The sequence below is a fragment of the Pteronotus mesoamericanus genome, unplaced genomic scaffold (genome assembly GCF_021234165.1).
Source record: "Pteronotus mesoamericanus isolate MK-2021 breed Mesoamerican mustached bat unplaced genomic scaffold, CSHL_Meso_final scaffold_137, whole genome shotgun sequence".
Classification (NCBI taxonomy): domain Eukaryota; kingdom Metazoa; phylum Chordata; class Mammalia; order Chiroptera; family Mormoopidae; genus Pteronotus; species Pteronotus mesoamericanus.
Window position 1 is genome coordinate 5702542 of NW_026555306.1, and position 14662 is coordinate 5717203.

The 14662-nt window shown below is 55.6% G+C and overlaps 2 protein-coding genes across 3 annotated transcripts; one reads left to right on the plus strand and one right to left on the minus strand.

Annotated features, from left to right (window-relative positions):
• Positions 1 to 355: 355 nt before the first annotated feature.
• Positions 356 to 5449, minus strand: IRF3 (interferon regulatory factor 3). The gene is made up of 8 exons (XM_054588726.1): positions 5261 to 5449; positions 4381 to 4553; positions 3592 to 3763; positions 3435 to 3505; positions 2208 to 2397; positions 1724 to 2104; positions 880 to 995; positions 356 to 573 (listed from the first exon to the last, which is right to left on the minus strand). Exons 2-8 carry the CDS (start codon positions 4543 to 4545, stop codon positions 406 to 408), a joined length of 1263 nt encoding a protein of 420 aa, XP_054444701.1. The 5' UTR covers positions 4546 to 4553; positions 5261 to 5449; the 3' UTR covers positions 356 to 405.
• Positions 5450 to 5552: 103 nt separating this feature from the next.
• Positions 5553 to 11109, plus strand: BCL2L12 (BCL2 like 12). Of its 2 annotated transcripts, none has more exons than XM_054588727.1 (7): positions 5553 to 5667; positions 6262 to 6404; positions 6614 to 6756; positions 7535 to 7621; positions 7713 to 7804; positions 8601 to 8873; positions 10906 to 11109. In XM_054588727.1, exons 2-7 carry the CDS (start codon positions 6298 to 6300, stop codon positions 10954 to 10956), a joined length of 753 nt encoding a protein of 250 aa, XP_054444702.1. In that variant the 5' UTR covers positions 5553 to 5667; positions 6262 to 6297; the 3' UTR covers positions 10957 to 11109. The 2 variants fall into 2 exon arrangements, with proteins under 2 accessions (XP_054444702.1, XP_054444703.1); XM_054588728.1 differs by lacking the exon at positions 5553 to 5667 and adding an exon at positions 5830 to 5964 and having other exon boundaries at positions 6290 to 6404.
• Positions 11110 to 14662: the final 3553 nt, after the last annotated feature.

The following is a 14662-nucleotide window of genomic DNA, read 5'->3' on the forward strand; positions in this document are numbered from 1 at the left end:
ACTGACCTTGGCCCAGGCTGCCCGCAGGCAAGCCTGGCCTCAGCCGCAGCTCTGAAACCAGACCCGGGTTCCGACCCCACAGCGTTCCCACTTCGTGACCTTTCTTCCTCCCTAAGTCTGTCAAGTAGGGATGCCTGTCCCCTCCCCAGGTCCATGTAAGGGGGCATGGAGGTACGGGTGCTGGCTGCCCCCGCGCCGTGCCTCAGCCTCCTGCACTGAGCGCCTGGGCTGCAGGTGGCTTGCACAGACGTGTAAACTGAGGCCTGAAAAAGGAATAATGCCTGGCTTGGGTCAGGGCTGGCCTGAGGACACCGGACACACAAGGGGTGACAGTGGCAAGAACTAGTTTATTGGTTGAGGCAAGGGGCCTGCACCCGAGCGGCGGGCTCAGACCTGCCCGGTGACCTAGAAGTCCATGTCCTGGACCAGGTCCTGGAGGTAGACCTTGTACTGGTCCGGCGTGAGGGAGAGCGGGTGGCTGTTGGAGATGTGCAGGTCCACCGTGTTCTCCAGCGAGGAGGCGCCCCCTGCCCGGGCCATTTCTAGCAGGGCCCTGAGGCATGTGGGAACCACCTGCAGGTGTGGGAGAAACGCCGTCAGGGAGGGGCACCCAGCGCATCTGCGTAGGGGGTGGGGTTGCAGTTTCCTTGTTCACAACCGCAGGAGGCCAGAGGGGCTCCCAGGAGCCAGGGCTGAGGAGCGGTCAGAAGTCCTGGGGGCCGGAGTTCCTCAGAGGGGCTGCCGGGACTTGGAGTCCACCAACTCCCACATGGCTCTGGGGTTAAGGCCACGGGACTCACAAGTTGTAGTTTCTCAAGGGCAACCTGTTCCCATTGGAGGATCACCCCCTCAGCTCCAGGGGCCCGGGGCTGCAGGCACCTTGACCATCACTAGCTTCTTGGTCCACGGCTGGTCCTGGGGCCACGACTCCCCCAAGCAGAACCAGAGAGTGTAGCGCGGTGAGCGTCCGCTCCCTTCAATGAAGGCGATCAGATCTGGGGTACCAAGAGCCTAGTCAGGGATGGAAGACCTCTACCTGCTAAAACTCCTCCCGCTAAAACCGGAGTAGCACCCCACCTTCTCCTTGGGCCTAAAGCCCGAGACAGCCCTGTCATCAAAGCCCAGGGGCTGGCGCCTCGTGTAAAGCTGCCATGATTCTGGCGCAGACACAGAAGTTCCTTGTGGCTCCCGCCCCCCAGGGTAGGGCTGAGGGTCCGCACCCGCCTGCCTGAGAGCCCTGGCCTCCAGGGCGGGGAACGGCCCAGGAAGGGAACCACTCTCCCTAAGACGGAGAGGCAGCAGGTAGGGCTCTTCCCTCCTCGGGGCCACGCTGCCACCGCGGCTGTTTAAATTGCAACTAATTAAAACACAAAATTTGAAACTCACCACAGTTAAGTGTCATATAGCAGCATGTGGCTAGTGGATACCACACGGGTCAGTGCAGAGAAAGTTCTGTTGGCTAGCAAAGCCCTACAGATCTCACCAGTGTCTGTCCATCCACTGGAATTGGCAGTGGTGACCACGGCTAGGCTGCTAGTTCCCTGAGCCCCTCCTGTGTCGTGGGCCCTGTGTGTCCTACCAGCTCCGGGCAGGCGTGGGGAGAGGGACACACTTGACAGGCTGAGGCGCCACTGCAGGCAGAGCAGCAGGACCCCGAAGGCCTGACCCCGGAGGTCTCAGTCACGGGGCCCACTTTCCGCAGAGCGCGGCCTGCCCCACTCACCTGTCACGAATGGCCCCAGGTCGAACACGCCTCCTTCCTTGTCCTTGGGGACCTCGCCATCAGGCCCGTGACCACTGTCAGGGAGGAGCTCCTCGCCCACAGCCCAGTATGTGTGGCAGTGCCCCAGCCTCCGGGCACAGAGCTGCTGCCCTGCCCTCGACAGAGCTAGTCCCCCGCCCAGGGAGCTCAGCACACGACTCACATAGCCCGCCACGCCTCTGTCTGTCAGGAGCATCCCGGGGTCTGGCAGCAGTACTGGATGCCCCATCAGTGTCCTGTCCCCTGCTTCTGACCCCACCAGCCGCAGGCCGTGTGGGCAGAAGACAGTCTGCTGGAAGACCTGGCGGCCCCGGTAGAAGGCGGTCACCTCAAACTCCCACTCTGAGCAGCAGCAGCAGCAGCAGCAGCAGCGCATAGGAAGAGAGAGAGTAAGGGGATCCGTCACCTCCAACCCAGCCCCTCCCGGCCCACGGCTGGCACTCACCTTCCTCGGGCACCAAGAGCCGCTTCAGTGGGTTCTCAGGGGGTTCCAGGTTTGGGCAGGGAGCAGGGACATCTGAGTTGGGGCTCAGCAACAGCTGAGGGGCGTATTCAGGGACCATAGCCGGGCACAGGGGCCCCTCACTGGAGATCGGGCCCAAGGCCATGTCACTCAGTGTCTCCAGAATGTCTTCCTGGGGAGGGGGAAAAAAGAAGGAGGTTCTGAGCATTTCTTTTTTCAAAAATTTTATTTACTTAAGAGAGGGGGAGGGAGAAATGGAGAGAAACATCAATGTGCGAGGGAAATATCAATTCGTTGCCTCTCGCATGCCCCCAACTAGGGACCTGGCGGGCAACCCAGGCATGTGCCCTGACTGGGAATCGAACCAGTGACCTTTTGGTTTTTGGGACAATGATCAACCCGCTGAGCCACACCAGTCAGGGTGGTTGCAAGCATTTCCGCAGCATTTTCTGGAGACTTCCCATGGACCAGGCCTTGGGCTCACAACGTGGGGACCCAGAGAGGAAACAGTCCTGACCTTGGACCCCAAGGGGCTTCTAGTGTGGAGGGGAGGCAGCCACGGGCACAGGAAGCAGGCTACATGCTGAAAGATACGTCCTGGGGGCTCTGGCAGCCGGGAGGGGAGCAGCTCCCGTATTTTGCGGTGTGTGAGGTACGCTTTTTGCCCAAATTTTCGAAGGAAAAGGACGTGCATTATACATGGGTAGAACAATTACATACCATGGGTATAATAATGGGCATAATAATCTTGTGTATAATAAACACAAAAACACGGGTGCGCATTATACACAGGAGTGAATGATGCCTGGCAAAACCAGTCATTGCAGCCCAGGGCTGTGGCTCTGTGCAAGCAAGACCTGGGAAGAGAAGTCTGGGCCGAATTTCAGAGGGGAATTTTCCTGGCACAGCCATCAGCAAGACAAAGGTTAGGCAGTTTCTGAGTTCCTAAGAGGCTGGAAGGCGAGGAAAGCAATGGAAGGTGTGTTAGGGACCTTAATGCCTGGTGAAAACTGAATTTTCCCCTGAGGGTGCTCGGAAGCCAGGGCAGGGCTGTGAGCAGAAAAGGGGCGTGGTCAGCTCTGGGGCGCCTGAGGGAAAGAAGGGAGGCCAGGGAGGAGGCTGGGGAGATGGGCCAGGGGAGAAGATGAGGCCTGAGCAGGCCCAAGGGGACGCAGAGAGAAGATGGGACAGAGACTGGCACGTTCTTACCTGGATATCAGAGGTGCTGCATCTGCCATCCGTGTCTGGAGAGGTCCCCAGCTCAGGGAGGTCCCCAGCTCCTGGTGAGAGAGGCAGTGATCGGAGAAGGGGTACCGGGGACTTTCCAAACCCCACCCCTCCAGGAAGAGCCCCACTCCCCGCACACCTGAGTTCACGAACTCATAGATCTTGTGCGGGTCTCGGGGGTCCTTGCTCCGGTCCTCGGCTAAACGCAGCCCTTCCTTCCGGTTCAGGGCAGACCTGAAATTCCTCTTCCAGGTCGGTAGGTCCGGCTTATCCTTCCCAGGAGTGTAGGCACCACTGGCCTCCGCCCAGGCCTGGGGAACCAGTGTACGAGGATGGAGGAGAGGATGATTCAGACCCCACCCCAAGACCCTGCCTCCTCCGAGCTGAGCACCGCCCTCTCTCCCCTGGCGCACTGCTAACTTGGCAAGGTTCTATTCCCAAACTCTAGGACTCTCTGTGCCCCAAGTCCCCCTACCCCCACCATTCAAAAATCTTTGCTTTCTAAGCCGACGTTCTGGTCCTACTGGGTGTCTAAGTCTGCCACCAAGCTGCCCAGGGCACCCTCTGTAATAACCCCGCCCCCTCCCCCTCTAACTCAGTTTCCCACCATGGGTGTATCCTAGTGGTGGTCAGTAACCACAGCTTCAGCCCAGTCTAGACTCTCAAGTTAGAAGACCCACCAGCAGAATTCTACCTCCACGTGCCCCGCCCAAAGCAAGCCCTGCACCCCCACGATGCATTTCCTTCGCGGCCTAACTGGTCTAACCCCGCTCTCCCGGTTCTATTCCCGGCCCCTCCAACCCTGCCAGCTATCCAACACCAGTCAAACATTCAAACCCCACCCCATCCCATTCTAACGCTCCCCCCCCCACCCGCCCCGGGAGTCCACCCTACCCTGTGGCAGCTTCAGGTTTCAGCTGCCACACACCTGGAAGATGCCGAAGTCCTCTTGTTGGGTATCCTGCCGCAAGCCGTGCTTCCAGGGGATGCGGAAGCGCGTGCGGCTATGGTCCAGCCAAGCCACACCTTCAAGATGTCCCCCGTCGAGCTGTGACACCAGCCAAGGCAGGATCCGGGGCTTCGGGGTTCCCATGGTCGGGCCTGCGAACAAAGGGCAGTTCGTGGGCGCTGGCGGCCTCAGGCCCACGCGGGGCAAGAGTTCCACACTCACATCATCTCTCAACAGCGCAGGTCCCTCATCTGTATTTTCTTGGGGTACAAACAGACCTCCCATCCTCCAGAGAGGCTCCCCAGTGCAGCGAGGACTCCCTCCCAAGTCCATTTAGACGGCCCTCATTTCCTCAGCTTCTGTGCAGACCCCTCTACCCTCTCTATTCCGCCAGCACAGACCCTTCCCTCTTCCACCATTAACCTCCCCTTCCCTCCATCACCCAGTGCAGGTACCCCAGCTTCCAAGGTGAAACCTAATAGCAGATGCCACTCGTGTGTAGACCCCTACCTGCCACACCTACCCCCTTCCACAGGTCCTCCACCTGAGAGCCGCTCACCCCTTTCCACTGAAGACCTCCACCAACAATTCCCCCGAAACAGCCTCCCTCTTTCAGGGCACGCTCCTTACTTTCGAAAGTGGATTGCCTCCCATCGGCAGAGTACACCCTCCTCTCTCCCCCTCCCCGCTACTTTCCCTAAGTGTTTATTTTTTGTTTGTTTTGTTTTTGCACCGGCCACTGCTTCAGTTTTTCCCCTCCTTGCTTCCCTTTCCCCAATGGACGCAGCCCTCCCCATCCTTCCTCCCATTCCTCACTCCTGGACGCCACCAACTGCCCGGACTCTTCCGCGTTACCTACTCGGAGAGACGGGGCACGCAGGGAGCGGGTGCCCGCTCCCGATTTGGGGGTCCGGTGACTCTCGAACTCTCAGCTGCACACCCCCTTTCCCGTCAGCTGAGACTTAGAGCGGTGGAGTTTTGTTTTCTACCGATTTCTTGAAATCCAAGTGACTTGGGTGAGAAACTCCAAACAGTAGACACCCGAATCCCGGACGTCCCACCCACCCGTGCCCTTATCTAGCCTTCCGTCCCCCGGCATGCTGGGAACGTCACGTGTGAGTTAGGCAACTCCCTAGCTACCCAGCGCTCCGCCTCCTCTACGACAGGGCCGGCACCGTCCAGGCCCAGTGCGCAGGCGCGGAAAGTTGAACTAATAAAAGTTTGTTCGAGTTCGGTGGAGGTGGCGGTAGCGGACCCGGGGACCAGGTGAGTGGGGCGTTAGTGAGGGCCGGGATGAGGCGGGAAGAGGAGAGGGCCGAGATCCAGGACCGAGTACCCCAGTCCCACTTCGACAAACAAGCGTCCCGGGTCCCCAGGATTCTTAGTGAAACTACACCTCCCAGCAGGCTGCGCGGCGATCAGTTGCGGACCAAGTGGAATGTTTACCGTGAAGCCTGCTGGGACTGGTAGTTCCCGTCCTCTAACGGCTTCGGTAGCTTGGCATATGCTCTCGGAATCCAGAAGTCAAAGCCTCAAGCCTCCTTCTCCTTCGGGGACCGGGAGGTCTGAGCACAATCCCCTTCTCTCTTAAACTCAAGAGTTTAGACCCCCAGCCAGCTCTTCCCTTAGACCCAAGAATCCGGTTTCCCAGCCTCTTCCTGTGCCAGGACCCAGAAGCCTTGGTCCTCATCTGGCTTCTCTCTGTGAACCCTAGGGGACTCGAACCAGGACCTCCAGACCTCAATTCCCCTAAAGAACCGGGGAGTTCAGACCCTCAGCCCCTTCCTCCCTTGGGGACTCCCTTCTCATTCACGGTCTAGGAATTTGGGCCCCAAGCCTTCTCTTCCCCTTGAACCCTAGATCCATCGCTCAGCCCCGTCTCTCACAGGCGCCCCCATGGCCGGCTCGGAAGAGCTGGGGCTCCGGGAGGACACGCTGAGGGTCCTAGCTGCTTTCCTTAGGCGGGGTGAGGCTGCCGGGTCCCCCGTCTCAACCCCTCCCAGGTAAGAGGAGTTGCCATCTTCCCGCAGGGACCTGCATTTGGTGTGGGCCGTCTCTAACTCTGGCTTCTGTTCTCTGTCTCCTTTCCCCTCTCTTTCTGTCTGGTTCTAGCTCTTGTCCCTGGGGTGGCAGGAGAGGCCCTGAGTGGGACAAAACAAGGGACTGCTTGCAAGGGGCCTCTGGGGTCACTCTCTGAGGTCCCCTTCCCCAGGAGCCCTGTCCAGGAGGAGCCAACAGACTTCCTGAGCCGCCTCCGAAGATGTCTTCCTTGCTCCTTGGGTCGAGGAGCAGTTCCCCCTGAGTCCCCTCGGCCTTGCTCCCTGCCCCTTCGCTCCTGCTATGGGTCACAGCCTGGTAAGAGATTTCCCTAGCTCACCCGTGAACTTGCAGGGCTAGGATCTTTGATTCCTAAAGCACAGGCAGGATAAGAAACTAGTTCTAGATCACTCAGCTAAGGGCATAGGTAGCTGTGTGGGGTCTCCAATACCCCCACTCACCATTCCATGCGCTGCTGTGTCCCAGTTACGTTGCTGTTTGTCAATTCTGTGGTCCCTTTTCCATTTGTTATCACTCTCCTTCCGTACAGTAGGAAGGCGGGAGACGTGGTTTTCAATCACAACTCCCTAGCTACTTGGTTACACATGACTCAGAAGATCCTTCTCCTCCCTGCTCCTGTGTTTCTCCAGTAGCAAGGTAGGAATGGGGCTTCATTGGACTTAATCAAGAGTGACCAACAGCTTTCCTCTCGTCTGCGGACCTAGGTAGTCTAGTCACGGCTACTGGCAGCGCTAGCTTGCAAAGGACTTCCTAGCTGGGGAGGAGAGTTCTGCGATCAGTTGATGATGCCTGAAACGGAGGAGGGACTGAGGGGTAATAGCTGAAGTGTCATGGGTTTGCCTTCCTTGGATGGGACCATCTTCAAGGTCCAGTTTAGCTCTAACACTCTTAAGTCCATATGGGGCACACCATAAAGCGGAGAGTACAAGGGTCTTTTGCCAGGTTTGCTCACTGGGCCTCAGTTTACCCCATTGTGGAAATGGAAATCACTGTTACCTGGCGAGATGGTTGGGAGGAGAGAATCCATAAGCTTCCTGACGCCCTGGAGACTTATCGTGGGCCCTGTTCACCCCAGGCCCAGCTACTCCAGACTTCTATGCCCTGGTGGCCCAGCGACTAGAAGAGCTGGTCCAAGAGCAACTGAGATCCCCACCCAGCCCAGGTGAGGTGCACCGGGGCCCTGGAGAAGGATGAGGGTAGAAGGGTCGCCAGGGTTCTGCCGCTATCAAATTCTCTTCTGCCCCCCCGCCCAGAGTTACAGGGCCCCCCACCCACAGAGAAGGAAGCCCTGCTGCGGAGGCTGGTGGCCTTGCTGGAAGAGGAGGCAGAAGTCATCAACCAGAAGGTGATGATCAGTCTATTCCATCCCTTAGCTCCGGTGGGAATTGCCTTATGATTTGGACCCTGAGAGCGGAAGCTGGATCTGCATTCTCATTGGATGGTCAGGTGGGGAGAGGGTGGGACCAGGCCTTAATAAAGAGTTGAGTGACAGAGGTATGGCCAGGGCAGTACCTTAAATTTAAGGCTGGCATGGCTCGCTAGAGGGGCGTGGTCTGAAGGCGGGGGTGTGGCCACCAGAAACTAGATCCAGGAAAGAGATTGGGACCAGTTGAGGAAGCGAGAGAGTGCGTCATCGTTGCGGGAGCGGGCTGTGGTTTGAAGAAAACAGTCTAAAATCCGAAGCCCTCGCTGCCTATATAGGGGTATGGCTTAGAATGTGGGGGAAATGAACTGGTTCGGGACTGGAATAGGACAGTGTATGGTCCCATTACATTAATCGTGTGGTTGGAGGTAAGGTGGTTGTAGACGGTGGCTGGCCTGCCGGGCTCTCTCGGGAGACCCCGCCGTGGGTGTGGCTAGCAGACTAGCGTTCAAGAACTCGAGTGGGGCTGGGCTCTCGGTACCAGTTGTCTTGGCCTGGGTAGGGGCGTGGCTTAGCTTCTTGGGTTCATGGCCACCTTCCTGCGGGTAGTTTGACAGAAGCCCGGGAGTCTGGCTTATGATTGGCTGCTGTGATGGAGAGGAGCGTGGCTTAGAACTATGGCATCTAGAAGTCCCTCGAACCAGAAAGCCGAGCCTCCCAGCCTCCTACTGGCTGGCCACAAGGGCGGACCCTGCCTCTTCTCCCTTCCACCCTACAGCTGGCCTCGGACCCGGTCCTGCACCGCAAGCTGGCCCGCCTCTCCGCTGGCTCCTTTAGCCGCCTAGTGGAGCTGTTCTCCAGCCGGGAGGGCAGCCCTCGCCCCTCCTTGCCGTGTCCTGGGCCCCCGCCGCCTTCTCCGGAGCCCCTGGCCCGCCTGGCCCTGGCCATGGAACTGAGCCGCCGCGTGGCCCGGCTGGGGGGCACCCTGGCTGGACTCAGCATAGAGCACGTGCACAGCTTCACGCCTTGGATCCAGGCCCACGGGGGCTGGGTGAGCCTCCCAGGCCTTTCTGGGCCTCACTTTACCTAACCATAACGGGTGGAGGGGCTCCTCTGGTTGCTTTTCAGACATCACAGATATTTTCCCAGCCCTCCCATTCACCTGTTCTGTGTTTATTGCGCACCTACCGTGTGCCAGGCACCGTGGTGATCAGCAGGTGGTTGTGAGGATTAAATGGGATCATCCTCGTAAGTATTTGGCAGGCCGTGGGCATTTGTGCGATTATCTGGAGACAGCCTCGGCACCCCCGCCTGCCGCAGCGCCCTTGCCCAGGTGTCCCCCGCCTCCCTGCCTCTGCTGTGCTCAGGTATTACCCCCAGGGAGGCCTTCCCTGGTCCACATTTAAGAACGCAGCCACACCCTGGCTGGCGTGGCTCAGTAGGTTGAGTGCCCACCTGTGAAGCAAAGGGTCGCCCGTTCGATTCCCAGGCAGGGCACATGCCTGGGTTGCGGGCCAGGTCCCCGGTTCCGGGTGTGTGAGAGGCCACCACACATGGATGTTTCTCTCCCTGTCTTTCTCCTTCCCTTTCCCTCTCTCTACAAATAAATAATATCTTTTAAAAATAAAATTAAACCGCAGCCACCTCCACACCCTCCCACGCACTCCCCGTCCCTCTTTCCTGCCTTCCATAGCTCTCTGCACCTTCTAGCAGGTGGTAGAAATGCCTAGAATTTACTCAGACTTTCCCTTGCCTTCCCCTGCCCCTGACCAGGGAGCCTTCCCTCGCTCACTGTGTTCGGTGCAGTGCCAGACTCGGCGCCGGACTGCGCCCGTGTTCCGGCTGTGGGGCCTTGGCCACTGCCCCCGCTCCCCCGAGCACTTGTGTGTCCCGGCCCAGCGGCCCCCCTCGCTGGCCTCGCTGCCGTGGGGATGCAGTCATAGAAGGCTGTGTGCCAGCGCCTCGGAATGTAATCATTGAGTCCCAGGCCGGCAGGAGCTGGCCAGGTGTGTTTGAGGAGCAGAGGGGAAGGGCTGGAGTGGGGTGAGCAGGGTGAGCAAGGCGAGCCAGGAGAGGGACGGCGTTGACAGCAGGAGGGGCGGCCAGGTCGTGCAGGGCCTGTGGTCACGGTGGAAACTGGGAGTTGGACTCCAAATGGGCCTAGAGTCGCTGCAGGGCTCCGGGCAGGGGACAAGAAGGGGCTTAGGTGTTAACAGCGCCCTCTGGCGGCGGCGCGGGGAACACCCTGGGAGGAGGGCAGAAGTAGGGAGCATGGAGGGCGCGGCTGTGCTGGTCCAGCGCGGAGATGAGGGTGGGTCAGACCACGGTGGGGGCGGTGGAAGGTTCTGGATTTAATTTGGAAATAGAGATGACAGATGTTGCTAACGGAGTGGATGTGGGGACTGAGTGGCAGGCAAAAGTCAGGGAAGGTGGCCGGGGCACCTGCTGGGCTACACCTGCTCTTCCCCAAGATGAACGGGGAGCAGGCTTGGGGAAGAGTCAGAGGTGGTCGGAAGCGGTCCAGTTAAGCGGAGATGCCCTCCGACCTCAGCAAGATGATGAGGACACGGGGGACATAAGAGCCTGGAACACGACCCAGAGGCTTGTTGATTTTGTAAGGAATGCTAAGAGGTGAGCTTGGCCAAGCATTTGCCAAGCACTACGGTGGGATGATCCCAGTTAAGCCTCACACCAGCCTTGTGGGGCCCGGTTATGGTCCGGGTCGTAGGGAGGCCGAGGGGGAAGTCCTCCTGCAGGGGACCAGCGTCACCTCTGACACAGGGCCAGGGCTCTTAGTCCTTAAAAACCCCAGCACCCTGTCTTCCTCTCCCCGGGGCTCAGTCTCCGCTCCCCTCCCCCCCAGTGCTCCGTCCACCACTTGGGCGCTGTCTCTCTTTTCCCGAGGACGCCGTCCCTGCCCGCCCCCAGGTCTCTGACGCTCGCTCTGGGTCTCCGTCCCCTGACGCCGGGTTTCCCTCTCCAGTGCCTTGCCTCCCCTGTCTCAGCTGTCACTGGGCTGGTACGGATCCTGCTGTGACCAGAGGGCGCCCCCGCTTAGGAGGCTCTGCCGCTCTTCCCTGCAGGAGGGCATCCTGGCAGTTTCGCCCGTGGACCTGAACTTCCCCCTGGACTGAGATCCTCCTCAGCAGCTGCTGCAAGATTGAACCTCAGGTCCCCGGGCTCCCTCGTGTGCATCTCAAGCCTTCCTGTTCTACTCAGGACTGTGGGGCGGTGGCTTCCCGCCCTGGTTTTGCCAAAAAGAAATTGTTTATTTTTTTTCCATATTAAAAGCTTTTTCATATATTTAATTATTTGTCCTTTTTTTTCAAGAACTAAACGTCTAAGTGGGGGAGGTTTGGTTCAGAGATCTCTCTGGGTTATAAATTGAGGAAAGAGCCAATTCATTTTAGAAATGTTTATGTGGAGCACTTGTAAGTATCTGTTGCCGAACATAGAGTATATCTGAGGATATCTCTGTAAATATGATTCCAGCTAGCTACATTTCCCCCTGTTGCACGATCTATTCCAGCTCCCCCATGTTGATGCTATGGGATCTTTCTGGCTCATTCCAGAAGGAAGCTGTGCGCTTACTTCACGGGGCATCGTCTTCTCTCTTTTCTACCCCCGTGCTCCTTCTGAGCCTTTTTTGCTGGCTCCTCCTCATCTCCCTGGAGACTCTGGGTTCCTCACCACTTTGGGGGGCAGCTGTTTCACAGTATTATGTTTGTAAACGCATACAACGAAATGTGCAGGATTATAAGGGACACCATTACAGTCCACCCTCACTATTTGCATGTACTCTATTTGGGGATTCGCCTGTGCACTGACATTGATGTGTAATCCCCAAATTAATACTCAGGAGTCCTGGCTGGTGTGGCTCAGAAAGGTTGCCGGTTTGATTCCCGCCAGGGCACATGCTCTGGGTTGTGGGTTCAGGAAGCAACCAATCCATGTTTCCCACATCAAAGTTTCTCTCTCTCTCTTTCTCCCCCCCTTCCCCCATCTCTTGAGTGAGAATAAAGTAAATCCTGGTTGTGGGCACGACCGTGGGCGGAGCTGCAGAAGGTTTGACTCGCCTGAGCACCTCTTCTCGGCTAAGGCTGGCCAAGCGATAGGTAAACGTGTCCTGTCCTCAATCTATCTAGTGCCCCATATTTTTGCATTTTTCTGCTTTTTTGGTAATGATTTTGCTGTTCAAAAGGGCCTCGAGCATAGCACTGAATTGTCTAGTGCTCCTAAGTGCTGGAAGGCTGTCGTGTGCCTTGCTTAGGGGAGCTTCATCCCAGCCTGAGTTACTGTGCTCTTGGCTATGAGTTCAGTGTGTGCGAACTAACTGTGCATGAAATAAAGTGTCCAAGCAGGAATCACACATAAAATAAGGTTATGTGTGGGACGGTTGACAAACGTGTTGTGAGGAGAGGTTCGCAAGAACCTGACCCTGTATTTCCCCAGAAACAGTGCATCAGTATTTGCTAAGTCACTGTTCGCACAGACTTTATAGGACAGAACTACCACAAATAATAAGAATCAGCTGGCCCTGGCCAGGTAGCTCAGCTGGTTAGAGCATTGCCCTGATACACTAAGGTTACAGGTGGCGTCTCTGGTCAGGGCACATACAAGGAGCAACCAATGAGTGCATGGGTGGGTGGGACCACAGATCAATATTTCTCTCCATCTCTCTTTCTCAAATCAATAAATACAAATTAAAAAAAGTTCTCATCACAAAATTTTTTTAAAAAAAGACTTGATTGTCCCTGGCCCAGTAGCTCAGTTGGTTAGAACATCATCCTAATATGCCAAGGTCGCAGGTTTGATCCCTGGTTAGGGCACATATAAGAATCAACCAGTGAACGCATAGGTAAGTGGAACAACAAATCTCTCTCCTTCTGTCTCAAATGAATAAAGAAAAAAAGAAAAAAAAAGAATTGACTATATATTGAAATAGGGTTTTCAATATTAATATAAAATTAGTGGTATAATAATAGGCATGCCTCTTCATTAACATTAATTACAAAGACCTAGAATGGGTCTAATAACCCTGTTTCTAAGTAGAGGCAGGTGTGACATTTTCAGATGCATAATTGCTCTTTTGGTGGTGACAAGTCACAGATATAGCAGCTTACAATCACATTTGTCAGTCACACTCTCTGTGGGTCAGGGAAGCGGGTGCAGGTGAGCTGGGTGCTCTGCTCAGGGTCTGCTCCGGCTGCGGTCAAGATCTCACCTTCCCTCTCCTGGGAGGATCAGGGTCCTCTTCCCTGCCCATGTGGCTGGTAGCAGACTTCATATCCTTGCAGCTGTCTCCCGGCGCTGGCCCAGCAGGAGAATGGCTGTGACCTCAGGAGACCCAGACCCCCTGTCAAAAGGGCTCCCACCTAATTAAGTCAGGCTCACCCAGGAAGATCTCTCTTTGGATTAATTTAAAGTTAACTGGTTGGGGGCCTTAATGAAATCTGCAAAATCAATCCACCCACACCCTGGCTGGTGTGGCTCAGTGGATTCAGTGCTGGCCTCCAAACCCAAAGGTCGCTGGTTTGATTCCCGGTCAGGGCCCAGGCCTGGGTTGCGGGCCAGGTGCCTGGTTGGGGGCGCGCCTTAGTTTGAACTTGCCATAGCTCTTTGTTCAACTGCCGCACGTGGTAAGTGTCAGCCAATGTGGAAAATGCAGGATTTGATGCTGACGTCTTCCCCGTTTCTGACTACAGGCCCAGGCTTCTGCCCTGAACTTTATATTCATGCATCCCCCTGCCTAATGCCCTGTTTGTTTTCAATGACATTAGGTTATTTCCTAATGTGGTATAAATAGTTATAAATGTTTGTTATTTTTTTTAAAAAGATTTTATTTATATACTTTCAGAGAGGGGAAGGGAGGGAGAGAAACATCAACATGTGGATGCATCTCGCACCCCCTGCTGGGGACCTGGTCTTGCAACCCAGGGAATCGAACCTCCAGGTTCGCAGGCCGGTGCCCAATCCACTGAGCCACATCAGCCAGTGCTAAATTTTTGTTCTTAGTAGCAGTGCAGTGTAGAAGTATTTGATCAGGTAAAAATACAGTACTTGGAAACCAGGAAAAAAAATCTTGCTGAAACAGTTGGAAAAATGGCAAAAACAAACAAACCTGAATGTGAACTCATACAGCATACAAAGTAGGGGTCAAGATCTGAACTCTGACTATTTGATTATTTGGACTTCATGAAAATTTAAAAATCTCTGCTCTTCAAAAGACAACATTAAGAAAATGAACCTTAGCTGGTGTGGCTCAGTGGACTGAGCACCAGTCTGTGGAGCCAAAGGTTGCGGGTTCGATACCTGGTCAGGGCACATGCCCAGGTTGCAGGTGGGTCCCCAGTTGGGGGCATGCAAGAGGCAACCAATAGATATTTCACGCAGTGATGATTTTCTCCCTCCTTTCCCTTCTCTCTAAAAATAAATTTAAAAAATATATTTTTTAAAAGAAGCAAATGAAAAGACATATCACAGATTGGGAGAAAATATTTAAGGTACCTGACAGAGACCTGTATCTGAAACTATAACAAATGTTTTCAATTTGTGAATGAAGAAAAAATATCATTTTTAAAAATAAGCACAAGACTTGAGCAGGCACTTTATAAAAAGAAGGTATACCAATGGTCAATAAGCACCTGAAAAGATGCTCAGTAATAGTGGTCAGAGCGATATACATGACAGCCCTTCGTACACTGGGATAGCTCTTTGTACCCTCTAAACTGATGAAAAACAAAGACTCAAGTGCTGGCCAGGATGTAGAGCAACTGCAACTCTGCGCATCTCTAATAGGAATGCAAAATGGTAGAACGCACTGGAAAACATTTTTGGCAG

Coding starts and splice junctions, on each gene's coding strand:
- IRF3 (XM_054588726.1), bottom strand. CDS start 4,545: ATGGGAACCCCGAAGCCCCGGATCCTGCCTTGGCTGGTGTCACAGCTC. Junction 2,105..2,207: donor GCTCTTGGTGCCCGAGGAAG/GTGAGTGCCAGC, acceptor GCTGCTGCTCAG/AGTGGGAGTTTGAGGTGACC. Junction 574..879: donor AGAAGCTAGTGATGGTCAAG/GTGCCTGCAGCC, acceptor CCACACCTGCAG/GTGGTTCCCACATGCCTCAG.
- BCL2L12 (XM_054588727.1), top strand. CDS start 6,298: ATGGCCGGCTCGGAAGAGCTGGGGCTCCGGGAGGACACGCTGAGGGTC. Junction 7,805..8,600: donor CAGAAGTCATCAACCAGAAG/GTGATGATCAGT, acceptor TCCACCCTACAG/CTGGCCTCGGACCCGGTCCT. Junction 8,874..10,905: donor TCCAGGCCCACGGGGGCTGG/GTGAGCCTCCCA, acceptor TCTTCCCTGCAG/GAGGGCATCCTGGCAGTTTC.